The sequence below is a fragment of the Balaenoptera acutorostrata genome, chromosome 15 (assembly GCF_949987535.1).
Source record: "Balaenoptera acutorostrata chromosome 15, mBalAcu1.1, whole genome shotgun sequence".
Taxonomy (NCBI): domain Eukaryota; kingdom Metazoa; phylum Chordata; class Mammalia; order Artiodactyla; family Balaenopteridae; genus Balaenoptera; species Balaenoptera acutorostrata.
This window is the reverse complement of record NC_080078.1, coordinates 36,056,091-36,083,230: the sequence shown is the minus strand read 5'-3', so window position 1 is coordinate 36,083,230 and position 27,140 is coordinate 36,056,091. Positions and strand designations below refer to the sequence as shown.

Here is a 27,140-nt window from a genome sequence, read left to right as displayed (position 1 = left end):
TTGTTTGTGTCTCTTTGGGTTCTTGTTTTTCTCTAGAACAGCTACCCAGAAGTGGAAGTACTGGATCAAAGAGAATGCCTATCCTGAATTTTAACAGACCTTTTGCCAAACTGTCCCCCCTTTCCCAATAACTCCCGCAAATACCGCTCATTCCCCACACCTTTGCCAGTACCGGACAATACCAGTCTTAATCTGCAGCCAGTCGCGTGGTTAAGGAAATGACGGGAAACCAGTGTGGCTGAAACAGAAGGGACAGGTGGAGCCCAGTACCAGATGAGCCTGAAGCGGTGGTGACAAAGGACAAGAAAAGCGCGTAGCCCCGAGGCGTCCTCATAAACACCCCCTCTAATGAATGGGAACATTCAGTCGCAAGCACTTCCGACTTCCGCAGCCGACCAGCGCGCTGAGATTGCAGCCACTTGCCCGCCGCAGGGGCGTGTCCTCCGCAGGCCCCGCCCCCTCTGCGTGCGCACGTCGGGCTGCCTGCTTGGCTGCGGCGGCCGCGGCGCTGAGCGACGCGCGGACTCGGTGCTGACGGGCGGCGGACCTGACTTGCGGCCGGTGAGTGTCCACGGCCAGTGAGTGTCCGCGGCCGGTGAGTGTCCATGCACTGCCGCACCTCCCTCGGGGCTCCTCCGCGGGCCTGGCCCGCCCGGGCCCTCGGGAGCTGGGCTCGGTCGGCCACGGCCCGCTGCGCCCCAGCGCCCGCTTGAGGGAGCCCTGGCGGGCCCTGGGCGGGGGGCGGGCCGGAGGGGACGAGCGGGGGGACCCCGCTTCCTAGACGGCGTTTCACAGGCCCGGGGAGGCCTAAGCCGCGGGTTCGCGTAGTTGTGCCCCGGGGGAGGTGACTCCCTGGTCGCCGCGGGCGGACTTGGCGTTCCCGCGGGGCCTGCAGCTTCTGGCCGACCAGCCTGCACGTCTGTCCACCTTGGGCCGGCGAGGACCCAGACCTGGCCTGGCGGCGGAGAGCCGTGCCCAGGCTGTTGGCGTGGGCCGGGGCTCTGCTCTTCCTGCTCTTGACTCACCTCGGTCCGTAGGGTCCTTTGAGTCACTGTCTTGATTTCCGGAGTGACCCGCGGCCGCAAGATTGCGAGGGACCAACGTCAGGGGCAACCGGTTAGTCTGGCAGGGAGTCTACCTGTCACCTCATAAGCGCAGTGCCCTAGGTGTATTAATTGTCCCGTAAAAGCTGCCAGGACCGCCTTGCACAGTCTTTGCACAAGGCCTGTGTCATGTCATTTAAGTGACTTCTGATGAACCGGTTGCTGTGGCCTGTGGCTGTTCATCCTTATTGTCTTGTATTCATGGCTCTGTGAACCACACAAGGCGGAGCATGACTGAAAAAATATAAACATCCTATGGTGCTCTACAGTTCAGGAAGCCCTCTCACTCTCAGCCCCTAACAAAACCCTGTGAGTTGATAGTTCTCCCACAGGTGAAATGGGTTTAATGATGAATCTCAAGAGATTTAACCTGCATCCCACAATCAAGAAGATGGCACAGGTGGTCTTGTTCCTGGTGGTCTGCTCCCAGATCCCATGCTCTTTCCTAAACAGAGCCATGGAGATTGGAAATGGATTATGTTATTTAAACTAGACATTTTTCCCTCTCCCCCTAAACTGCCCTCCCAAGTAGAAGGAAACAGGGAGCTTACTGGTTTTATGTATTTGAATTTCTGTTAGGCATTAACCAGGTGTTTTGATTAAAATTTTAACTGCCATATTAAAATTTTTAGGTTTTCTTTTGTGAGGAGGAGGATAAGGAATATAAATGAGTAAATCTGTGCTTTTTAAAAAATTATTATTATTATTTTATATTTATTTATTTATTGGCTGCTTTGGGTCTTCGTTGCTGTGCGCAGGCTTTCTCTAGTTGCGGCGAGCGGGGGCTACTCTTCGTTGTGGTGCGTGGGCTTCTCATTGCGGTGGCTTCTCTTGTTGCGGAGCACGGGCTTTAGGTGTGCGGGCTTCAGTAGTTGTGGAACACGGGTTATAGAGCGCAGGCTCAGTAGTTGTGGCGCACGGGCTTAGTTGCTCCACGGCATGTGGGATCTTCCCGGACCACGGCTCGAACCCGGGTCCTCTGCATTGGCAGGCGGATTCTTAACCACTGCACCACCAGGGAAGTCCCTAAATCTGTGCTTTATTCATTATGTTTTTTTCAAGAAACATCACAAGACAAGACATCACAAGCTTACCAAGAGCTCACAGTTCAGTTGGGCATTTCAAGTTTACTTGGTGAAATTGGGAAAAGTTTTCAAATACAGTACCTACGCCAAAATACTGGTCGGGGTATGGGAATTCGAGGGAGCTTGGAAACACACTTACTGAGTGACCTCGTCGGACTGGGGATGTGAAGAGGAAAAATTTGTGATTCCCGCATTGTCTGACTTGATTTCCTTTTTTCCTTTGCCTGGGCCAATGAGATGATATGCTGTGAGTCACCAGAGTCAGGAGTATGAGCTACTCCAGAAATGACAATGCCAAGGAGAAGGTGAATTACAGAAAGTAAAGTATTCATTGCCTTTGGCTTACCGTTCCTTGAGTCTGTTGAAAAGCAAAATAGCTGGGGCCTTTGGGCTACCTTGGTTTTTTGGTTTCTTTTTAAAAGCTGACTCTCTTCATAGGATAGTTGGGCTCTGTATCAGGTTTGCACCAAAAACTGAAATATCACTCCTCTAGGAGGAAGATATTTTTGAAAATTGGAATTGTATATTTCAGTGTAAAATTCGGAATTTAGTTTGTAACTCCTTGGAGAGAAAGATGAAAAATTTGAACAATACATTACCTCCTTGTATATTATTGGCCATAGTTAACTAAAAAGTTATAAATAGACATTTAATGCAGTCTCTTTTTCTGATACTAGTTAATGGGAGAATTAAGAGATCTGGGTCACATCTCCTTTTGTGTTGAACACAGTGAAGGTTATTTGCTTTTTAACTTAATTTATTATATTTGTTAGGTTTGTTTGTGTAAAAGTATAGAATGAAAGCTCTGCCTTTTATTGTAATCTGAATAGTCTTTCAGGGTATTTTTGCCCTGCTGAGAAGCAGTGCCATTACTGATTAATTCTTGCCAGCAATGAGAGAGAGTGGGGGGGGGCATATCTTTAATTGGAACAGTTAATATAACTGCTTATGCTGGGGTCTTCCTGTTTTTTATATGGGAGTTATTTCACTCTGGTGACCACTCGGGTGCTCTGTGATAGTTCACTCCAAGGTTTACTTTTCCCTATTGACTTCATTTATTTACCATAAGATGTCTCCCATTATATTACACATTGTAAAGCCAGCTAATGAAGGCAGCTGACTTTAAATTCTTTTAAACTTTCTAATAAATCTGACACACAGTACTGAAATACAGCAGCCTATAACTGATGGTCTGTTCTAGCAATGTTACATATGTTTACAGGATATGCAGTTACATTTATTCATAAATCCTTTCTGTATGACCAGTGTTTTTCCATTAAGAATAACAATGGTTTTGGAGTTCACTATAGATAATTTAGAGGTGCATAGCTATTATAAAGGGAATATATTTACAATCAGCCCATCAGAGGACTGCATCTAAATTGCGATCATGGCTGACTGCAGTGGAGCCAGGAACTCTTTCTGGGTGGTCATATCAACCACATCTGTAGTCAGACCTTACAAGGTAATACTCTAAACCTTAACTAGGCATTTCAAAACAGCAGTTAAATTCATGAGGCTCTTCTCAGTGAGCAGGTTTTAATGTTGCTTTGATGTAATTTTAAAAGGCTTTTAGCAAATGTGCATTTCCCTATGTGATGTATTTCTTTTAATCAAATATTTTAATAGTAATCCAAGGGTGTTTAGTCTGCTTTTGAAGTAGGAATTGCATCAGATTGCGTGTCTTCTTGCTGTTCAATGATGTGATGTTGAGGAGGGTTCTTTTTTCAAATGTATGCTTAAGTATCTCTCTCTCTGAAAGTCTACATATACACTAACTTTTTGTTTGCACTTCAAAATGATTGGATTAAGTACAAAATTGAGCTGATTAATCAATTTATAACCATTATTTTCACTCACAAACAACTATTCAACACTAGACAATGTTGTTTTACATGTGCGTATGTGTATCCAAATACATACATATTAATTTATATTAGAAAGAGTCAAAAATAAACAGTTTGTTTCTCCCCAAAAAGGAAGCTGTGGTATATTTTTGATCATGAGAAAAACATTTAAACTCCTTGAGCTGCAGTTTCTGTGTCTGAAAAATGAGGTTAATACTTGATGAGCCTTCAAGTCTTGAGTGCCTTGAATGCTGCTTTTCAATCTAAGACAGGGGTTTCCAAACTTTTCTATTTCACTAAGTTTGGGGTTGGGCCTGGGAACATGTGTTTTTAAAGTTTCCCATGTGATTCTTGTCTGGGGCCTCCTTGTCTAAAGCCCAGGCTGGATGGAAGAGGGAGTAGATTGGTAGGAAGGCAGAGAAGTAAGCGACAGCATACATGAGGAAGGAGACAGCAGACAGGACAGAAAGGGCGGATTGCTGCACACAGTGACTGCGGTCAGCTTTTCTGCCAGAGGCCCAGCAAGTGGATATTCTTTTCTCTCTACTTAGGGGAAAAATTAACTTTTGTCACACGAATAGATTTGTTTCCTTCCCAGGAATATCGTAAGCCTAATTATTGTCATAGTTCTCAGTAACTTTAAAAGGGCTTTGGGGAAGAATGGCATAAAGAGGCAGGTGTCTAGCACCCCGCCAGCCTGACTTTTTCTCAATACTCCCAGCTTCTTGCCTTTCTCCCAGTGAGCGCTCTCAGTCTTGGAAGCCTCAAGTTTCACTGTCTTGTATTATATTCAATCCCGCAGTTACCTCAGGGCTGTGGGAAGGTGCTAGCATGATTAAAACAATTTGCCATCATGCTTTTAGCTAATCTAGTTGGCTGACCTGCCTCCTCAGTCACTGGGGTGATTGTATTTATTATGCCAAACAGTGGGACCCATAGTCTGAGCATACAGGTATACTGAAGGAGTTGGTGAGACAGGATATTTGAGTCAGAACTGTCCTGGAAAATCTGGAACATAAGGCTCCATCTTTAGCACTGTTGTCTGTACTGCACAGTTAGCATTTATAATATAATACACCTGTTATGTTATTTATTTTTCTAGTTCTCTCTCTCTCTTTCTCAGTTGAAAGCTGCTTGAGGTCCCGAACATCTTAGGCCTCTTTGTAGTCGTAGAGCCCATGAGCATTATAAGTGTTTGTTGATGATAAGATGGCATGTCACATGCCTTCCTTAGTACTGGATCTGCTGTTCTCTCTGGCAAGACCACTAGGAGCTGCTGCAGAGGAGCTGTTGTCACCTGGAACTATTTCCAGGGCAATTTGGAGGAGGGCAGGCAGATGAAGGGGAAGAATCAGTGAGCAAAACTGAGTGTGGGTTGGGAGGGGGGGCTAGGTAGTAGTGTTTGAAGGCAGATGAGAAAAGCAGACGTAATGAAGTGGCATTAAACCTTTACTCCCTTGATTTTCTACAGGAAGGCAAGGGGAGAGTCATGCCTTCTCTTTGCTTAGTAGTAACAGGTATCCCACTAATTAGAAAATAACTTTTAAAACACTCTATTCTGGGGCTTCCTTGGCAGTCCAGTGGTTAAGACTTCGCCTTCCAATGCAGGGGTTGTGGGTTCGATCCCTGGTTGGGGAGCTAAGATTCCACATGCCTCGGGGCCAAAAAACCAAACTATTCAAAAACAAAAACAAATAAACAGAAACACTATTCCTCTGCCACACTTGGGTTTTTGTCAGCCTCAGCAAAATTTCTAAGTGTCTGGGCTCAGTGTCATGTTTGTCTTGTTTTGTAACACTTTTTGTGTTTGCAAAAAGTCTTACTGGCGGACCCAGAAGGAACAAAGTGGGGTGACTGGCTGCTCTAGGTTATGCTTTCTTCCCTTTGCATGTGGCTTTTCCGGGACTTACGCCCAGATTTTAAAGTCAACACATTCAAGTGCAAATGCCTACAGGTAGAAGGACAAAGAAGCTATCTATCTGCCCATTTGGCACATGTCTTGCCTCTATGGTGTGCAGACTATTGGCACTGAGGGGATGTACAAAAACAACAGCAAACCCAGCAGTCCTTGTTCACAGGGGGTTGGCAGTCACCTTGAGGAGGTGCAAAACAGTAAATTCACTTTGTACGGTTTATGATTGTTGTTTTGACACTCAGTATTCTGCGAGGTCAAGAAAGTGAAGAGCTGAGAAGTGGAAAGGATGATAATTTGAATGAAACCCACTGGGTTAGGTAAAAGACAGAGTAGGAAGAGAAAAGAAGGAAGGAGGGGAAACCCCTCTTCAATGAATAAGCATTAAGGGGTTTTACTGAAAACATATTACCCACAAAAGGAATGTCTCTCATAAAGTAACTCGTCTAGAATAGGGATTCTTAAGCTGAATTCTCGGTCCACAGGTGAACTTCAGGGGCCTGTGGTTGCTCTGGAATAGCATAGGCAACATTTTTTAAATATGTAATTGTTCTGGAGAGAGAGTTTGAAGTCTTCATCTGATTTTCAAAGGGATTTGCAACTTCAAAAGGCTAATGATTGTTATATTCTGACGAATACCCTTGCTACCCATCTTCAGAAGTGCACGTCTGTGAATTTGTATCTTCAGATGAGGAGGTATTTCCGTGGAAGATTAGAGACAGAAACCGTAGGATTCCTTTGTAAACAAGCAGCCTTCTACCAAACATCAAGTGTCATGGGACATACTTGAGTGTTCATGCAAAGGACAGCATGTTCCCACGTACACAGTGGTCTAATCTGGTTCCCAGGAGTGGGGCAGCTAAAGTGCCCTTACCTGACTGGTGTGGGTAAGGCTCCAGGTCTGCCCTCAGGGACCTTATAGTCGAGTGCAGCCGATTAGAATGTGTACCTGTCTGTGATACAGAGGTAGAGCCAAGTAGGAGTGTTGGGGAGGGGGTGAGTTGGCACAGAAGTCACATGCTTTTTGGAAGGTCAGGACGTTTTTCAGAAACTACTAGACTGTTGGAAACAAGGTATGAAAGAGTGGAGGGAGCCCTGGGCAGGTCTGTGAACAGTGGCTAATTCAAGACCAGCTTCCCTCTGCTGCTTTGGACATGCAGACCTAAAAGACTGTCCTAGAGCTGCCATCACTTAGCACACACGGCGGGAAATGGAAACCGTCTGTTTCAGAGTGAGTGCCCTAGCTGCCCCAGACCACAGCCAGCAAAGCATGCTGAGCTCAGGGCTCCTGAGGGCGGAGGAGGAGCTGAGCTCCCGCCCCGCACCTGCCCTGACTGCTTTAACTGTGGATGCTCCACTGTACTTGCTCCATGTGTTGGCCTTCTGTGTAGGGTTTGGTTTGGGAAAAGGGGTGAGCATACCTCTTAAAGCCCTGGAGCACATGATTCTCTGCCTTTCTTGACATTTGCCCTCGCCATCATGTCTACCTTTTTTCCCCCTAGTTATTCATTCGTTATTGCCTAATCAGGTCCTTAGTCAGCAGTAGATGTTCTGGGCTATTTGAGTTTCCTCTCGATAATGATTAGTGGTGACAGTGATGTTTGATCAGTTCTGGAGACCTCTTGGGAATTACAGGCACCCATTTCATGTATCTTTAATTTATGTATTTTGTGCAGGCTGCCTCATGGAACAGGAAGTTATTTGTTTTACAGTGGCAAAATGCTGTTTGTTTTTTAATTTTCTTTTTGGTAAATTGCGGTCACTGTAGCATTTTGCTTTTCCCCCTTGCAATAATAACCTAATGCCTTGGTGTATTTCCTCCAAAATGTGCTTAAAGACAGGATAAGGGCATGTTAAAAGAAGGTTGACCCCTTCCCTAGACTAACGAACATGAAGAGAATGCTGCTGTGAAATCCCTTCTCTAAAGCCAACTGGGGGAATAAAGGGTTTTCACAGAGGTGGACAGCAGGAAGGGTTGGTGGTTTGTGCATGCATGGGGTGGAGGAGTGCTGGTAAGCGTTTGTTACCTGGACTGTTAAAATTTTGCCTATCCATTTATTTATTTATTTATTTATTTATTTATTTTGGCCGCACTGTGCTGCATGTGGGATCTTAGTTTCCTGACCAGGGATCAAACCCGCACCCCCTGCAGTGGAAGTGCAGAGTCTTAACCACTGGACCACCAGGGAAGTCCCGCCTATCCACTTCTTAAAAAAAAAAAAAAAAAAAAAGGTAAGGCAGTATTCTGCTCTTTTTTTTTTTTTTTTTTTTTAAAGGATTTTCTTATTTATTTATTTATTTATTTATTTTTTTGGCTGTGTTGGGTCTTCGGTTTGTGCGAGGGCTTTCTCCAGTTGCGGCAAGCGGGGGCCACTCTTCATCGCGGTGCGCGGGGCTTTCTCTCTCGCGGCCCCTCCCGTCGCGGGGCACAGGCTCCAGACGCGCAGGCTCAGCAATTGTGGCTCACGGGCCCAGCTGCTCCGTGGCATGTGGGATCCTCCCAGACCAGGGCTCGAACCCGTGTCCCCTGCATTAGCAGGCAGATTCTCAACCACTGCGCCACCAGGGAAGCCCCAGTATTCTGCTCTTAATCAGGCTTTCAAAGTCCTTAAAATCTAAAAGGTGTGTGGTCAATAGCTGTATCTGTAGAATGTCAGGAAGCCAGTTTAAAACCAATGCAGTGCAACATTTCTCTTTCAGTGAGCTATTTGAGCACAGAGCATCATGTGCTTGGTCCCCTACAAGGCCTGTGTCACCCCCCACCCTCCATCAGTAGAAATTTCTGCAGTAAAAATGCTGTTCAAAGATGCTTACTCACTAGCTAGCCATTTTTCTTATTTCTGGGATTCACTTTTAAATGTTCTCTTTGTCATCTGCTCTTTGAGAATACCTTGATTTTGAGAATACCTTACATTCTGGAAATTGTCTATTCACTCAGCAAACCCTGATTAGGTAGGTACCCTGTGTTGGGCAGTAGGAGACAAAGATAAATGAGCCATAATCTGGAAAAAAGACGTGTACATATAAATACTGTAACAGAATACAAATGCTGTAATAGATCATGAAAGGCTTACTTAGGTAGCTCTTAATGTAACAGCACGCCTCCAAGATCATCCAGCTCATTGTTATCTAGACCTTATTTTTAGAAGCAGTACAACTCCATTTTCAGAGGAATAAGGGAGCTGCTCTGTCTGAAATGGGTGGGGGAAGCCCACAGTCTTTCCTGCTCTGCCTCCTGTTAAATACCATCTTCCCTGCAGCTCACTGAGAAGTGCCTCTTATTTTATAAATGAGGATGTTGGAGTTCCAGGGCAGTTGTGTAATACAGCTAGCTAGCGCAGACCTGGTAGTAGAGCTTAGTTCTCATTCTTAGCCTACTTGTCAGTCAGACACCAGACTGATAAATAATAATTAGATTTTCTCCCAGTTTTATGTTCTATTCCTCCAAGAAGTCAGTGAGCACATTTCTATCAGGGCTTCACCTCTGCCTGGCTTTGTTACTGAGCCTGCTTTAAAGGTTTTGCCTCCTAGCGATCTAAATACAAATCAGTCCTATTCCCAGGAAGGTACTGTGACCCTTTTCATTGTCATCTGTGGGCAGTGCCAAGTTGCCCCACCTACAACCTCTTCTGTTTTCTGGTGGAAATTCAGTTTTCCCAGAAATCTCTGTAAAGGATATTTCATGAAGGTGTGATGGATGGTTTGAAGCTTAGCGTGAAAACAAAGCTCTTCTTGTCTCTGTAAACTGATGAAGGGATGAGAGGTTCGAGCAGGGTTTTCAGCCTTGGTGCTGTTGATGTTTTGGGCTGGATAATTATTGTTGTTATTGGTGTGTGTGTGTGTGTACGCACATTTGTGCTTTCTGTGGGATGTTGAGCAGCATCAGACCCACCTCAGACCCACTGGATGCCGGTAGCACAGCCCATCCTCCAGTTGTAACAACCAAACATGTCTCCAGGCATGGCCAAATGTCCCTTGAGGGATAAAACGGCCCGCATCTGAGAACCGCTGGGTTAGGGATTGATTGGCAAGAGACCTAAATGGAAATCAGAATATTCAAGTACGTTTTTCATTTACCTAAACTTTTATTTACAGTGATGAGCTGCTCTAAAGAAACAAAACAGTAACATGTCCCGTCCCCGAGCCTGACCCTCTGTGGCATGGAGGGGCTTCACGTAACTCATGTTCAGAGCCTCCTTAAAAGAACTGAACTCTGGTGATTATCTTCCTTTAGGTCCTTTGCAAAATTTATTTTGCTAGAAATTCCAAGGTTTTTCTGTTCCTTTCTTGGTATCTAGTGTTATCAGAATGAAAACAGAGGTTCTTTACAGTGAGCATTCAGTTCAGTCTGTGACCCCAGTATAGATTTGATGCTACCTGTAGGGCCTTTCATAGAGACAGGGGTTTTTCCATTTCTTAACTAAAAGTATACAGGAACATTTGTTAACTTTAAGTGACACTTTATTTAGTTCATTAATCAACATCATACTATATGGCAGTTTTATAAGTAAATTATCTCATTTAATTTTTATACCTACGTTGCAGAGTTGTTATTACTATCCTTACAGATGAAGAAACTGAGACTCAGAGAGATAGCTGGTCCAGGGCCACCCAGCAGGTGTGCAGCAGAACCAGGGTTTTCTCTCTGTCCTGCCTGACTAGAGCCTGTGCCTTGACCACAGCCCTATGCTGCCTCTCAGCCTGTGTGTGGCAGTGGATTCTCTCTTGGCTGGGCTTAGTTCAGGTCAGGTTTGTTGGGCGCCTACCGTAGGTCGGCTCTAGAGATCATCATGCAATTCAGTCATTGCCTCAACTCCTTTGGTGTCCTGTCAGCACATTAGCATTGTGCTGTGCAGATAGGACTTCTGTGCGTATGGCTGCTGTTAGACTTGTTGAGCCCATCTTCTAGAAACTTTGAGATGGAGGGATTTGGCCTGCATGTCGTAGGATGTATACCGAAATACAAATACTTATATTTGTATCTAAGTTAAGAGTCACGTTTATACATATGCTGAGTTACTGCCAGTGACTACTGCATGGGGAGGCTGTGTCCTGGGCACTTCGTCCTGGTGAGGAAACTAATGCACATGGCTGTGGAAATTTCACGGACAGACCAGGTAGAGTAATGTGTGATGATCTGTTATCTCTTACCTTGGATCCAAGAAGGCTTCAAGGAAGAGCTAGAGTATCTAGAAAAAGAGTTTGAGGGCATTTTGCTAAGTAATCACTGTGCCACCTTGATTTTTCTGCCTTTCAAGTATGGTTTTGAGGGGTGTTGCAAGTAAATTGTTACTAACAGTGAAATTTGTGAATATTTTGTTGTTCAAAATATAAGTTTTATTGAGTTAAAGATTATCCTTATAAGTCAGCTCTCCTTCTGGATGCTTTTTAGAGTGGAAGAGAGGGCTGCTGTTACAACTAACTGCTGATAACTTCACATCACCTACAGTATATTTTTTCTACCCTCTAGTTCCTGGCTACTCCTAGGGGACATTTTCATCCATGTACAAATAGGCCAGATATACTGAGGGAGGAAAACAGTTGCGCACCCCCATTCCTAGGAGCTGTTGCCTCATTTATTAGTACAGGGAACCAGAGAGTTGAGTGGCAGCAGGCTGCCTGCTCTGTGCTCCTGACCGCTCCTCCAGTGGAGGCAGGGCCTGCTGGGAACGCTGGGAAAGCCGAGCCTCTTACTCTAAGCAAGTCCAGTAGCTATTGCTGCTGGTCCCCTGCCACCATAGACGCAAGCCTGTGAGGACAGCGCCAGCCTCTTGGAGTTGCCAGTTCTTGGTCAGGGCTTGTTTCCTTGCCACCACTTCACCCACCCCTGCCCCTGATGCCAGAATCTAGGCAGTCGTGAAAAAGCCTGAGAATGATACCTAACTCTGTAGGCCTGTGGAAATATGTTAAGATCCCAAACGGGTCCACAGTGAGACAGAGGAGCCACCTCATTAGATTGACCAATGCCTTGGCCTATGGAGTTGCTAATCTTATAAGAAGTTTATGTTGATGTACTTCCTATCCATCACACTACTATTTCAAAGGCAGATGTATTTTCAGTAGACAGAAAGATAGGACTGAATAGGTCTTAGACACTTAACACAGGGAGGACACGCTTTCAGATTCTTAAAACCAGGTCCTCTATTTCTCTGTAGTTACTATGGTAATAGGTACTATAGAAATGTGCAGACTCTACTGTGACTTCCTCTTGGTGTTGGGATGCCCCAGGGCCTCTGGCTTCATCGTCCACCAAGACCTGGCAGATCTGGCTGCTTCCTTCCTGGTACTGAGTGGTGGCGGGGGTGGGGGGATGGAGTGGGCACCATCCTCCCCCTTGGGACCAACCATCTCCAGCCTTGGCCTGCCATGTTACTCAACAAAAGCAGGGCTCGCCAGGGGACAGCCTTCTCGGGTTGCCCTGTATTCTGAGTGAGCCAAGATGAGAGTTGTGGGGATGGGCAGCAGCAGCTTTTGAATCTTCAAATGGGAGCCTGAGCATTTACTTCTCAGAAATCATAGGACTGAGCTCACTTTTCATACTAAAAAAACAAATGGCACTCAGTGGTTTAGCAAACCCCTCCACTGTGAGCGTAAATGCAGTGTAATATAACCTCAGTTTCCATGTTGCTAGTAGTCTGTCGTGACAGCCTACTAATTTCACGTTCATGTACCACTGAGGGTTAGCTGGGGACACAGGAGGAATCACCTTGCATTCAGAAGGACTCAGGTTTGGTCCCAGCTCCACTGTTTACTCTGAGTGACCTTGGCCATATTACTTAATTCTCTTGATCTTAGTTCCTTCATAGTCATGGGATTCTGCTCGAAAGTGACTTAGTCTGGTGTGTCCACATCTGTTAGACTTTAGTCTGGTGCTCTTCCTCTGCACCACCCTCTCTTGGGTGAACTTGAGGGCCTTTGGTCCCTGCAAGGATGCTGCTTAGGTTCTGTCGATCCTGTTTGTACAGAGGAAATTACCTGGGAGCCCATAGCACTTCTAGGTTTTCCAAAATGGAAATTCAGCAGAAGCATCCTAATCATCCACTCTCTCCCTCAACTCCCAAATGCTATTTGTAGTCATCATTTATGAGAGAAGCTGAAGTCACAGGTGACAGTTGTTACACCTGAGTGAAAGGAAATGTGGCTGACCACTTAAGCCACAGAACACGTGCTTTCAAGATTGTTCCAAAGTTGGAATGATTTTTGCTTGATGGGGATGACCCACCAGCATTTACTCTGTTACAACCAGCCCTGTAGATGTCTGGTGCCTAGGCTTTGTTCTTATAAAATCCCAGCCTAACCATTTTAGAAGTCAGTCAGTACTTCAGCCCCCACCCCTCCAGGTCCTTCTCATGGGACTGAAGAGTCTTGTCTTCTCAGCCCTGAGACCCAGTGGCACTCAGGGAACAGGGCAGGTCTTGTATTTATTTCATTTGTAGTAGGAAGTGGCGTCTTTGGTGCCAGCAGCAGTAGATTTCTGGCCTCTTCTCTGCTCTTTTCAGTGTTTCAGGTTTCGTCCCAGTGTCTGCTTTTGAATTCTTGCTCAGCTGTATTAGAATGTGCTAGAGATGAGCCCACCCCTCCACAGTGAAAAAAGCCTGCCAGAGAAGTCTTGGACTTCCTGAATCACGCCAGTTTTTGAGGTTACTAAGAGGCTAGTGCCCTTAGTTGCTTTCTGGTTGCTTGTTGCCCAAATGTGCAGGTGTGTGTTGAGTAAATCTGACGCAAGAGCTTTGTGTCCCTGGACTCCCCACTTTTCCAGGATTCTTTGTCTGAACTTGCTCTTTGTCAAGAGGTTAATAGTCATCCATTCAATGAACTGTGGGATTGAATTCACCCAGTGATCAAAATGAAATGGGTGAAGCTTGTGTGTAAGATTTCCTGAGGTGTGGCTGCACCAGAGTTCAGAGACCTCAGGTCATTTATTCTACAAACTCAGAAGGTATTGATCTAGATGACGTGGTTTCCTCAGGGTTTTGAGAGGCCCCTCTTATCACTGCTTTGTAGGGTTAGAGCCGAGTCAACCCTGTGCACCGCTCCCAACCTCCAGCTTAGCTAGCATCGAGCAGCATCTGCAGTGTGGATTTTCTAGCTTCAGTGGTCACAGGTCTCACCTCAGAAAGAGCAGGAATTCCCATTTCCTGACACTGTCAGAGGATGAGGGTGGAGTCAGAAGTCCTCAGGTGTGACCTGCCCAGAATTACCCATGGATTCACCAAATTTCACATTCTTCCTCAGTGTTTCAGAATCACCCAGCTGCCCATTTTCGCCAACAACTTTCTCAAGAGATCATCAGCATTTGAGCAGCGTTGAGTTTCATGAAGCACTTGTGCACACATTAGCTTATTTAGTCCTCACAGCACACTCGAGAATGTGGAGCAAAGAGAGTTTTGTTACCCAGTTTTATGGATGATGAAACTCAGCCTTCAGAAGGTTATGACTTACCTGTAGCCATGGAGCTACTAAGCATTGGAACTCCAACCCAGATCTTTCTAACTCTAAAGACCATACCCTTTGTGCAGGGCCCAGCTACCTTTCCATTCCCGAAGGTGAGCTGGATCTAGAGCAATAATCAACAGTTAGTGGGAGCCCAAAAGTGGCCCCTGTAAACTGACAGGTCCACTGAGCTCCCCCCTCCCCTGCATCATTCCAGCCCTCCCTGAGGTCTGGGAGCAGCGCAGGGACTGTCAAGGCTATTTGCTACAGAAAACAGGTTGCACCTCCTCTTCACATCCATATGCCAGCTGGGGTGCAAAACTGGCCCTTGGTGCAGGGTTTACGCTTATAGATGCTGGATTTTAAACAGTGCTAAGGAGAGCAAGTTTATTTCCACGTTGCATCCGGGAACAGGGCTTCTTCCCCCTGTTGAGAATTTCCTGGTGTCCTAGCATCTGAAAAAAGCTCACCAGGAGTGTCTCCTAGGGTAGACCAGCTAGTAAACAGTTCTGAGTTCATTCTCAATTCCTTTTGTAACATTAACATTTGTTATAAAGTGGTTTCATAGTCATTATCCTATTTGATCCTAGTAATAGTCTTTTATTGAATGCTGGGCAGATATTCATTGCATTTTACAGGTGAAAAATGGAGAAAGCCGGAGAGATTTGGAGGCTCTGAAGAGATGCACCTTCCTGCCCCCTGGCTTCCTCCCTCCTGCTCCCTCTCCCTCCACAGTAGCCCTAGCATTGTTTGTTCCCCAGATCATATATAGGGTTAGAAGTAGGATGTTAGAATTTACTCTTTTTGTGTAGACAGATATTCAGAAAAGAACTTGCATGATGGGTAAACAACCCATTTCTTTCTTTTTTTGTTTTTTAACATCTTTATTGGAAAAAATATGGACTGCTTCACAAATTTGCGTGTCATCCTTGCGCAGGGGCCATGCTAATCTTTTCTGTATCGTTCCAATTTTAGTGTATGTGCTGCCGAAGCAAGCACAACCACCCATTTCTTTATATCTGCTGAGGCTTGCCTGATAGGAGTGTGTGGCACCATTAAGAATTGACTTGGCCTGGTTATGGGATTGTTCAACAGAAACAGGTATTCTCAAAGGTGAAAAGGGGATGTAGAGAAGGAGCAAATCCTATAGTCCAGGAAAGGGGGTGTCTTGGACTCTTGTATTCTGTGTTTATCATCTGAAAACATTTGTGGTGCACATATTGTACATGGTTTCTGTGAGAGGTGATGCATCGTTTTTAACTATGGCCCTCCTGAATGTCACAATATGTGGGTGGGGTGAGATCATAGACAAAGATGTATACAGTTGAAAGGTATTAGTTCAGCCAGAAGAGTGGAAAACACACAAACACATCTCCATGGGCTCTGGGAAGAAAGCTGTACCAATGACCAGAGGCACCTTGAGACAGAAGAAACCAGAGGCCTCATTACCAGCAGTACTGGCTAAGAAAAGGAGTCAGAGCCTGCTGAGGCGCCTGCCCTCACAGGCCGGCGGGTGAGGAGCAGCCTTGCTGGGCAAGGGGAGAGAGGACGCGGGACTGGGCCTGTGTGGTGCTGTCAGAGGGGCCAGGGAGTCAGTGTCCACCTCTGATGTGGGGAGAGCAGCCCGGGGCGGGGACTACGGGGGAGACCCTGGGCTGCTGCAGCCCTGGGAGAGGACTCTGGGGGAGCAGCAGAAAAAGCACAACACTGGCCCCTAAACGAAGGCGACAACCCAGCTGGGCCCTGTGAGGTGAGAATGGCCTTGGCCAGCTCAGAGGCATGGGAATTATAAACAAGTCATTAGTTAGAAAAAAACCAGACCACCAGAAAGAGGGGTGGAGGTGGAGGGAAGGAGGGAGGGAAGGAGTCAGATTTGAAGGAAAATAAAACTAGATTTCATACCATTTAATTCAGAGACGTAGTACCCAACTAAATTTTTTATTATTTTGCTTGGTGTTTTAGAATTTAATCCATATTTTATTGTCACCCCTCACCCGCCCCCTTCATTTAGCTCGCTTTGTTCAGTAGGCATTTCATTCATGCATTGGCAACAATTACAGCTCAGGATGGAGACTCCTCAGGGTGCTGTGCTGTACATGATTTGGAACATGGTATTGGACTCTGAGAAATTCAGAGTATGAGGGAGTCTTGATCTGTCTTGTAGGATGCTTCTAGTTTAATGGGGTGGGAAACAGGCTGATGGCACTTGTGGAAGCTGAAGAATAGTCACCTCTTATAAATGTGACGCCACTTCTAGACCGGACTGAACTCTGAGCTGCCAGCAGCCTTCTAGGAGGCAGGCAGGCACTTCTGGTGCCCAGTAGGAAGCCATTCGGTAGGGAGGGAGCAGCCGCTCACCTTCCCTCTGGCTGCTTCCTCCTCTGTGTATGTGGGAAAACAACACTAGCTCATGTTGTGGGCATCCCATGAGTTGCGGTAGCTGATAGCTGGTCACTGTCAATTCCAGTCAGGCAGGAGGACTGTTCTAATTTCAGGGAGCTGGTCGCCTGCCTTTCCTCCCCCTTCCCCCCTCCTTCCTCTCTAGTTCTGGCCAGGCTCAGCAACCTGCCCCCTTCCCTCAGTTGTGGTTTTCCTGGGCAAAGAAAAAGAATGGGAATGAAAAAAAGAATTGTTACGGATGAAGTCTCCACTGTGTCTTTTGGGATCACCAGGTGGGGAAGGAGTGGTGATTATGTTTCCATCTGGCAGCCGTGTCCCAGGCTGACTGACCTGAGATTTGCTGACGTGAGTCTCTATGGAGGAGGATTTAACGTCTTTGAACATGACTGTTCTTTCAGAAGCCCTAGAGTCTTGAGCCTGTCATTTACCAGGGCAGAGGCTTTGAAATGAGTGTTGTGGATCTGCTGGGCTAGGTCCACAGGAGGGAACATTGGTGATCGGGACATTGTTGCCACTTCTCTCAGATCAGGTGTGGGAGTGAAAACCAGTAGTGATCAGGTGAACAGCTAGGAGTACAGGAATTATGGAGTTGTGGAAGTAGATTTTATAAAGAGAGTCACAGTTTTCTGGAAGTAGAAGAGAGAGAGAGGGCAAATTGACCTTTCTAGAATTAGTAAGAGCAAAGTAAAGGGCCCAGGGGACTTCCTGGTGACCACTTGGTACAGTACAGGGTCTTAGCTGGTTTCCTTGGTCCAATTGCTCTCTCTGTCCCTCCCTTCTCCCATGCCTTTCCCTCCCCCCTTTCAAGAGAATTGAGCCACTTTATATGAAAGAAGGAGCCAGTTAGCTAAAAAGTCCAACAAGTAACAAGTATTCATAGTTTTCCAAATTCCCTTCCTGTCACCATCAGTATACTTAGTTGTAGATAGTTGTAGTCAGTGTTTGGGGGCCTTTTTTTAACAAAGAAGTTTATGTAGACTTCTTTATGCAGGGGTAGAGCCCAGTCAACTTGTTGCTGTGGTGCCAGGATTCCATTGTTTACTGTTGTTTGAGTAGCCCTGCCCTGTATTGTTAGGCTGTGTGACTTTTTTCAAACGTCATAGTATGGCTACTTATCATTTTGGTACAGATTACTAGTAATACTTCTTGAAGTGTATTTCCCACAGTGGAATATTTTGGGATCTTTCTGTTTTCATTTTTGTTGGGGGGTTGGGGCAGTTTCATGTTGATAACAAGAGGTTGAAGTCTAGAAAGGTTCCACATTTATGATTTGGCCTCTGATTTTCTAGGGATTACAGTGGTTCCTACAAAGAAAAAAGGATTTGAGTGTAGAAGTCAGCCTGACCAAGTTTGGCCACGTAGCTTTTCAGAGAATGAAGTGATTTCTGTTTCTGACGTGCAAGGTGGCTCCTGAATGCTGCACCCCAGGCCACTCCCTTGAGGAACAGTGGCCAGGCCTCAAGAATGGACACAGCTCTCTTCCTGGCACCGAGCCTGTGTGGGTTGAATGTACTAACTGAGCCTTCCTGAGAGTGTTCTCCTTCCCTGCCAGATGGAGTTTTTAGCCTGCGTAAGGACTCAGTATTCTTGCCGCTGGGATGGAATAAGCTGGTATCTGTCCTTCTTTCAAAGCAAAATCCTTAAACCGTGTTTTGAGTTTAGAACCTGTTGAAGTAGTGGGCCGCAGAGTGTGCTTTGCTGGCCACAGATGCCTACTGTTGGCGGCACTCATTACACCCACCTTCTTTCTTTTGGATTTGTTGTTCAACAAGTGTTTATGGAGAGCCTGTTATTTTTGGGGCCCTGTAGCTACAGCAGTGAAGCAGACAGCTGTGGCCCTGCCCCTGGGGGCAGAGTCGGGCCTCCTGAGAGCTGGGAGGAGGGAATTAGGGGCTGTTGGGCAGGACCAGGTTGAAGAGGGTGGGCGGAGGGTGTGCCTGAGGGGGGAGTGGAACAAATAAAGTGCTGCTGAGAAAAAAAATGCCACGACAGGCACTGGAGGAAAGCTGGCTTTCCCTTCCTCTGTGTTTTTAAGAGAAGCAGAAGCCTTGTTGCTCAAGTGACTACACCTCCCAGAATGTGCAGTTATCATCAAGTAAAACAGTTAGTGGTCAGATTTAATCACTCATACAGTCACTGCTGTGCAGCATGAAGATCAGGTGGAGGAATTTACCTAAGTTACTGCAGTTGGTAACCTAGGCAACCAAATGGCATTTGTTCTTGTCTTTGCCTGATTTTAGTTTTTTCCTGTAAGCAGCATGGGGGCTGTAGTCTTCAGGTGCCTGGGGCGTGTCCTCAGTGTGGCCGTGCACCTGCCTAGAGCCTCTGGGGCCTTTTACTGCAGCCTCTCTCCTCTGGGAAGCCTAGAACTCTCATCTCAGCACCCTCTCCTCTCTGCAGTCTGAGTGCCGAGCAGCTGGGGACAAATTGTGGCTCTCAGGGTCCCTAAGGGAGTGGAGCTCAGATGTTCTTTCTTAAAAGTCTGGGGAATTCCCGGGCGGTCCAGTGGTTAGGGCTCCACACTTTCACTGCTGAGGGCCTGGGTTCCATCCTGGTCGGAGAACTAAGATCCCATAAGATCCCACAAGCCGCGTGGTGTGGCCAAAAAAGAAGTCTGTAAAGTTGGGTCAGTATGAACAAGCTGGGGGAAGCTATGTGGGGCTTATTCCACAGTTGGCAGAGTCTACCTTGACCCCTCAAAGAGGACACATAGCTGGGCAGCCTTTCACCATCTCTGTGGACTGTCCAGTTTCTAGCTTTGTTCATATTGTTGCTTGATCTAGAGGCACTTCCTCTCCCCTGCCCCAGATCCCATCTGTTGTTGATGGTCTGCACCATACCGTCACCAGCACTTTGATAGAGGAGAGTGTATCTAATTTGGAGTCAAAAGAAGGTCCCATTTTCTATATTTTGCTATTTCTTTTCTCTCTTCTTTTCAGCTTTATTGAGTTACAATTGACAAACAAAATTGTAATTGTTTAAAGTGTGCAACATGATGATTTGGTAGATGCATACATTGTGAAAGGATCCCCACAATTAAGTTAACACATCCATCACCTCACATATTTACCTTTTTTAAAAAAATAAATTTATTTATTTTATTTATTTATTTTTGGCTGTGTTAGGTGTTCGTTGCTGCGCGCGGGCTTTCTCTAGTTGCGGTGAGCGGGGGCTACTCTTCGTTGTGGTGTGCGGGCTTCTCATTGTGGTGGCTTCTCTTGTTGCAGAGCACGGGCTCTCGGCACACGGGCTTCAGTAGTTGTGGCATGCGGGCTCAGTAGTTGTGGCTCGCGGGCTGTAGAGTGCAGGCTCAGTAGTTGTGGCACACGGGCTTAGTTGCTCCACGGCATGTGGGATCTTCCCGGACCAGGGCTCGAACCGGTGTCCCCTGCATTGGCAGGCGGATTCTTAACCACTGCACCACCAGGGAATCCCCTACCTTTTTTTTAAGTGAGAACACTGAAGATCTATTCTCTTAGCAAATTTCAGTTACGCAGTGCACTATTATCAGCTATAGTCACCATGCTATTCATTAGCTTCTCAGACCTTATTCATATTATAACTGAAAATTTGTACCCTTTTACCAGCCATTACCCATTGCCCCCACTCCCAGGCAACCCCCATTCCACTGTGTTCTATGAACTGAACCTTTTTTTTTTTTAAAATTGTACATAGAAATGGTACCATGCTTTGTCTGGCTTATTTAACTTTCTGCTATTTTCTAAGTGTTCTTGGGCAAGTACAAACCATTATATCTGATATTTACTGAGTGCTTACCAAGTGGCAGGCACTGTGCTTCCTTGTTCTCACTTAATCCTTCCTATCATTAATCCCATTGTATAAATACTAAATCTAAAGGTGAGACAAGGTTCAGAAAGATACTGCTGAGCAAAACCATGCCTTATAATATCCCCAAAGATAACAAAGAAGATGTTATCTAGAGAAAACTAAGGATATTTAGCAAAATACTAACAGTGGTTGTATCTGTGGGGTGAGATAGAGGTTGTTTTTTACTCTTTATACCTTTCAAGGACCTTTATGCCTTCTTTATACCTTTCAAAGACCATTTCTTATACTTCTTTGTTCTCCTTGAACAAAGAAGTACCTATTTCTGGGTAGAGCTCAGTAATGCTCAGTAAGTAGATGCTGCTTGAGGTAGAAAGTTAAGGTCTCTTCTTTTCTTGGCTTGATTTGGCCTGAGTTGGTAGCCCTGGTCTTGCGTTACCTTGTTAGTTGTTGGTGCAGCTGTGCTGCTGTTCATCTGGAAAGTTCCCAGATGGGCTCCCACCCCTTTGCACTGCCAGGGTGGAGGGTGAGCTTGTTGTGTTCTGGGGCCGTATCTCCCTAGCTGACGAAGGCTCAGCCGTGGCAGCAAGCAGCAGGCACCGATTGCCTAACTTGTTATTTCCTTCAGCTGGGCAGAGTCTGGAGTGGGCTGGGGACAGTTTGCTTGCGTGGTGACTCAGTGTAGCTGATGCAGGTTGTCAGGGGCCTTTCAAGCAGCTCTGCTTTAAAGCAGAGCTGCTCTGAATGGCCTGGCTCGACGTTCCACTTTGTGTGCTTCTCTGCTTCTCTCTGCACAGGGCCACCTGCCTTTAATAGGTAGGCTGGGCTGGCTCAGATGAGCTTGCTGCCGCACTGAGAGCTGCTGCATTGCTCTTTTTTTAAAAATGATGTTTTCTTTGTTATTTTATGTTTTGGATAACTTTTAAGTTTGCTATAATTTCAGAAATACAGAAAAGTTGTAAGAATAGTACATAGAACTCTTGTGTATGTTTTATCCAGATTTACCATCAGCATTTTGCCTCATGTGCTTTACTTGTGTGTCCTCCCCCCTCCATGTACGTGCCTGTACACACACAAACGCGCACGCACGCGTGCTCTTTTTCTCTGTCTCTGAACCATTTGACAATAAGTTGCAGGTGGTATGCCCTGTTACTTGTGAATACCTCGGTATGTGTTTCCTAAAACAAGTACATTCTCTTAACTAACCACAGTGCAATTAAAAAAAACAGCAAGTTCAGCATCAATACAATGCTATCACCACTGTCCATATTTTGTCCATATGCAGATATAGTCCCAGTAACGGCAAAGCTTTATTTTTAACAAAAACATTCCTGAGGCACGTGGGTGACTCCTTGCTTATATTGCTCAGGGGAGAGCAGAACCAGCAGGTGTTTGGGGGACGTGACTGTCGTGGGCGCCGCATCACCTGCTCCTCATGTCTCTGCAGGACCAGAGTAGTGAGAGCAGGAAGAACCACACTTGGCAACGATGTCAGCGGAACTGGAGACCTCAGAGGGGGTGGATGAGCCAGAGAAAAAGAGCTCTGGGGCCCCAGAAAAAGAAAACCACACCAGGTGAGCGATGGGGGCTGGCCCTGTTGAGTCAGGTGGGCCCAGGGCCTGCCATGCCCAGCACACCTGGCTTCCGGTGCTGGAGGCACCAGGTGTGGTCAGGGTCATGCTGCTGTGGTCTCCGGACACCAGGCTGGCACTGCAGAGACAGCATATGGCACCCTGGGCTGCTCAGCGCTCTGCCCGCTCCTTCTCACCGTCATCTCCATCATACGAGGAGGCAGGACGGGCACTGCTAGGAATGCTGAATAGTGGAACTTGATGGTATTCCTGGTCCTTTTTTCTTCTTAAAATTCTAAGCGTTTTGTCATCTGGGGTGAGAAAGGGTAATCAGAGGCAAAGCTGGCACCTTTTCCAGTGTCTCCCACCCCCTCGAATGTGGGAGCAACTCTAACTTCAGGGCTTTCCTTTCTGGGGAGGACCAGTTCATCACTCAAAGCCTCTAGTTACCTGGGCCTGTTCTTCATTGTTCTTAGCCTCTCCTTGTAGCCCTGTCATTGGCAAAGTTGTTTTTTTTTTTTTCTGAATATTTATTTATCAAAGTATGGTTGATGTATAATATTATATAAGTTACAGGTGTACAGTATAGTGAGTCACAATTTTTAAAGGTTATACTCCATTTATAGTTATTGCAAAATATTGGCTATATTTCCTGAGTTGTACAATACATCCTTGTAGCTTATTTTATACATAGTAGTTTATACCTCTTAGTCCCCTACCCTTATATTGCCCTCCCCCTTTCCATCTCCCCGCTGGTAACCACTAGCTTGTTCTCTATATCTGTGAGTCTTCTTTTTTGTTATATTCACTAATTGTATTTTTTAGATTCCACATGTAAGTGGAATTTAGTATTTGTCTTTCTCTGATTTCACTTAGCATAATGCCCTCCAAGTCCATCCACGTTGCTACAAAAGGCGTTATTTCATTATTTTTTGTGGCTAAGTAATATTCCATACCATATATGTGTGTGTGTGTGTGTGTGTATATCTATCTATCTATGTATGTATCTCACGTTCTTTTTTTTTAATTGGAGTATAGTTGCTTTACAACGTTGTGTTAGTTTCTGCTGTACAGCAAAGTGAATCAGTTATACATATACATATATCCACTCATTTTTAGATTTCCTTCCCATTTAGGTCACCACAGAGAAGTGAGTAGAGTTCCAGCAAAGTTCTTTTTTTATATCTTGAAATAATTGCTAATAATAAATATTGTCAGCACATGAGTGATATGAGCCAGTCTCCTAAAGAAGCCAACAGAGGCTGGGCTTCGAGAGGTCAAGTTTTTCTTGCTCTAGTAGATGATTGTGTGGATGCACGTGAGCCCCCACCCAGCGTGTTCTCCCCCTTGTCTGGTACTGGCTACTGGCATCTGTCAGCACCACTCCATCCTGCATAATTTTGTTAAGCAGCACAAACCTAGGTCCTGGCTCTGACCTCCCCGGCCTTGATTTCATTTGCATCCTCCTACTCCTGGACCCAGCCACATGTAATCCTGAAGACACTGTGGGTCCAAGGTGGGAGGAAAGCAGCAGGGCCACCCCAGGAGATGCACGGTCAGTCCTTCTCAGTGGTGTGGATTCCGGGAGAGACATTCCCAAAGGTTGTCTGTTCCCTGAAGCCAGCACACGCTGTGGTAGGATTAGAGGTGTGTGTTTGTTCGGGCACTAGGGGGCCACAGAAGCAAAGCATCATTCATTTGGGTGGTTCAGAGAGACACAGACACTGTGGAGGAGTAGGTCACAGTCATCCAGAGCGTCTCCCAAGTCCTTGGAGCAGACTCACGTCTGCCTGCCCTGTGCTTCTTGGTAAGAGGCTGGAATCAAGTTTCTGAGCAGCCTCTGCCTCTAGCTCGGCAAGTGGTCAGCCTAGAGCTGGGAAGTGCTAATTCACACACGCATGCTCTCTCCATAGGATGGTGGACCTCTCCGAGCTCCTGAAGGAAGGGACCAAGGAAGCACATGACCGGGCAGAAAACACCCAGTTTGTCAAGGACTTCTTGAAAGGCAACATCAGGAAGGAGCTGTTTAAGGTTTGTGCCCTAGGTCATGGACTGGGTCGGGCTGGGGGGCCTTAGTCCCATGAGGAAGCCCCCCTGGAGCCTTTCTCCATACTCCATGCTTTCTCAGCGTCAGGCTGTGGTTTCATGTCTTAAGTGGAATAACATAGTGATGTAAAGGAAGTGATCCATGTTCCAAAGAATTCACCGTGTCATTCCTTTAAGAAACAAAAGCTTCCTGCGCATGTGAAATAATTCACTGTATAAAAGTAGGCCTTTGGGGAATGGAGGTGGGTGCTACTCGAGCCTTTGTCTACAGCTGCTCAGAAGTGTGGGCAGTGGGCTCGGGAGTTGCCGGCCAAGGTCCCCCTTTCCCATGGTCTCCCCATCGCCCTCGGCAGCTGGCCACCACTGCACTGTACTTCACATACTCGGCACTTGAGGAGGAGATGGACCGGAACAAGGACCACCCAGCCTTTGCCCCCTTGTACTTCCCCACGGAGCTGCACCGGAAGGCGGCGCTGATCAAGGACATGGAGTATTTCTATGGTGAGGACTGGGAGGAGCAGGCGCAGTGCTCCGAGGCCACCCGGAAGTACGTGGAGCGGATCCACTACGTGGGGCAGGATGAACCAGAGCTGCTGGTGGCCCACGCCTACACCCGCTACATGGGGGACCTCTCAGGGGGCCAGGTGCTGAAGAAGGTGGCCCAGCGGGCCCTGAAACTCCCCAGCACAGGGGAAGGGACCCAGTTCTACCTGTTTGAGAATGTGGACAATGCACAGCAGTTCAAGCAGTTCTACCGGGCCAGGATGAACGCCCTGGACCTGAACCTGAAGACCAAAGAGAAGATCGTGGAGGAGGCCAACAAGGCCTTCGAGTACAACATGCAGGTACTGCCAGGGGTCAGGCGGGAAGGGGCCTCTGACCGCGGGGGGCCGCCCTGGGTCTGCCTGAATGGACATCAGTGCACTAGGACAGAGGAGCTGCCCAAATGGGCATCAGTGCGCTAGGACAGAGGAGCTACAGCCTGCCCGAGAGAAAGTCAAGGGACCAAACAGGCCAGAGAGCACGAACCCAGTCATGGCTCTGCCTTGTTTGATAGCCTGTGTGTTGTGTTTTGGGAAGGCGAGGCCCCAGCACATTGAGGGGTTGGGAAGGAGAGAGCCATCTCCCTCCCTCTCACCCCAGGATCCTGGTCTTAAGGAATGGGTTTCCCCTTTTAAGCAAGGATTGCTATGAAAAGTCCTACTTGATAAGTTCAGGGAGAGAATCAAGGAGAGTGAGAATGACTCAGTTTACAAGTAGCTGTTAGATGGGCCCAAGTCTGGGGAGGCTGATTCTGTGTCCAGAGCCCAGGCCCAGCCCTCAGCACCAGGAAAGTTGCCATGGGAGGTGGTGAAGCGCCAGCCTGACCACAGGCCTGGCAGCCCTCTATTCTGATCTCAGCAGGCCTCTGAGGGCCACTCAGGCTAGGTCAGCCCTGTCAGGGCCTCATTCTCCCATGTTCCTCTTTTTCTGTTGTTTCTTGGTAAAAATACCCAGCAGCTGGAAATAGGGAAGTACCAGTGCTCACACAGTGTCTTGGGGCAGCGCTTTTGCTTTCTCCTCCTATCTGTTCCCTGGTAGTTTCAGTTGTGGGCTGTCAGTCTGGGCAGCACAGGTGCGGCCACACCTCCCAGAGCTCGGTGGCGGGGCACGGACTGGGGCTGCTGCTCTGCACTCCTGAGCAAGCCTCGCCTGCTCCAGCTCCCTCTGTGTCCGGGGGGGAGAGATTTTTCTTTGAAAACAGAGGATACACAGTCCAGTGATGGCCGTCGATCCTCTGCACCTGCAGATATTCAGTGAACTGGACCAGGCTGGCTCCTTGCTGGCCAAAGAGACCCTGGAGGACGGGCTCCCTGTGCACGATGGGAAAGGAGATGTGCGGAAATGCCCCTACTACGCTGCTAAACAAGACAAAGGTAGGTCTCGTGTGTCCTGAGCTCCCCCCAGGGTGGTTGTGTCCGTGTCCCCCGCTGATGCCATGTCCCTTGTTGGTGCTGCCATGCAGGTGCCCTGGAGGGCAGCAGCTGCCCCTTCCGAACAGTCCTGGCTGTACTGAGCAAGCCCAGCCTCCAGTTCATTCTGGCCGCCAGCGTGGCCCTGGCTGCCGGCCTCTTGGCCTGGTACTACATGTGAAGGACCCACCACCCACGCTGGCACCCTCCTCCTGACCACTGGCCCGCCCTCACCTCCACCCACGACCAAACTACCACCTCAGGTGACTTTTTTTTAATGCTGGGCTTGAGAAAACAAGCAACCAGTAAAAGCCAGATGCTAAAGCCTTTGCCTGTCAGCATCCCATCTGCGGGCCAAATGCTGACCTGGGTGCAGGCCCACCCTCCCTGCAGCCCCCAGGCCATGGCAGCAGGAGCAGCCAGCGCAGCTCAGCGGGCCAGCCTGGGCCTCTGGAACCAGCTCTGCTGCCGGGGCACCCACACCTCTGACCCCAAGGCTCTTTCCCTCTGCTCTTTCTCGTCGTGTCGGCATTTAGGTGGGTATCTTTCCCCTGCTGGGAGTGGGGTAGCTAGCAAGTTCAGGCTCCCATAGCCCTGGGGTCTGGGGGGCTCCCTAGATGTGGCTGCTCTTCTGCAGGACCTCTCCTGGGGGCGGGGGCCAGGAAGAGGACAGAAGCCAGGCTCACACCCTGCCTCAGAGGCCCTGGGAGCTCCGTCCTGGGTAGCCAGTCCTCATGCCTCTCAAGCAGAAACCTGAGTGGGGTCTGTTTGCCCGTGGCCTGTCTCCTCTGACCTGTGGAAATGCTACTGCACTCAATAAAATGGACTCTGACAGCTGCCTCCCTCCTTCCTGGTGTGATGTCATCCTTCTCGATGGCCCCTGGCAGCCCCTCACGTGCTCCCAATACTGCTGGTCACGTTCCAGCAGCGCACCTCTCCAGGGCGGAGTCACTGTGACCATCTCACAAAGACCCTTAAAGTCCATGTGGTCCCGTGGTTTTCTAA

General features: G+C 47.4%; 1 protein-coding gene and 1 non-coding gene across 5 annotated transcripts; one reads left to right on the top strand and one right to left on the bottom strand.

The window, feature by feature from the left end:
* Window positions 1-468: 468 nt before the first annotated feature.
* On the top strand, window positions 469-26,981 carry HMOX2 (heme oxygenase 2). 4 transcript variants are annotated; one of them, XM_057528989.1, is made up of 6 exons: window positions 469-595; window positions 22,014-22,140; window positions 24,051-24,168; window positions 24,537-25,028; window positions 25,973-26,099; window positions 26,189-26,981. In XM_057528989.1, the coding sequence occupies exons 2-6, from the start codon at window positions 22,055-22,057 to the stop codon at window positions 26,314-26,316; spliced, it is 951 nt and encodes a 316-aa protein (XP_057384972.1). In that variant the 5' UTR covers window positions 469-595; window positions 22,014-22,054; the 3' UTR covers window positions 26,317-26,981. The 4 variants fall into 4 exon arrangements, with proteins under 4 accessions (XP_057384972.1, XP_057384973.1, XP_057384975.1 ...); XM_057528990.1 differs by having other exon boundaries at window positions 473-561; XM_057528992.1 differs by lacking the exon at window positions 22,014-22,140 and having other exon boundaries at window positions 485-561.
* Window positions 15,273-15,379, bottom strand: LOC114237909 (U6 spliceosomal RNA). Its single transcript, XR_003623377.1, has one exon. It is a non-coding gene; the product is annotated as a U6 spliceosomal RNA (small nuclear RNA).
* Window positions 26,982-27,140: the final 159 nt, after the last annotated feature.

Excerpts from the sequence above, each read along its gene's own strand:
- HMOX2 (XM_057528989.1), top strand. The coding sequence starts at position 22,055 with ATGTCAGCGGAACTGGAGACCTCAGAGGGGGTGGATGAGCCAGAGAAA. Across the intron at positions 22,141-24,050 it reads GAAAAAGAAAACCACACCAG|GATGGTGGACCTCTCCGAGC; the intron begins GTGAGCGATGGG and ends CTCTCTCCATAG. Across the intron at positions 25,029-25,972 it reads CCTTCGAGTACAACATGCAG|ATATTCAGTGAACTGGACCA; the intron begins GTACTGCCAGGG and ends CTGCACCTGCAG.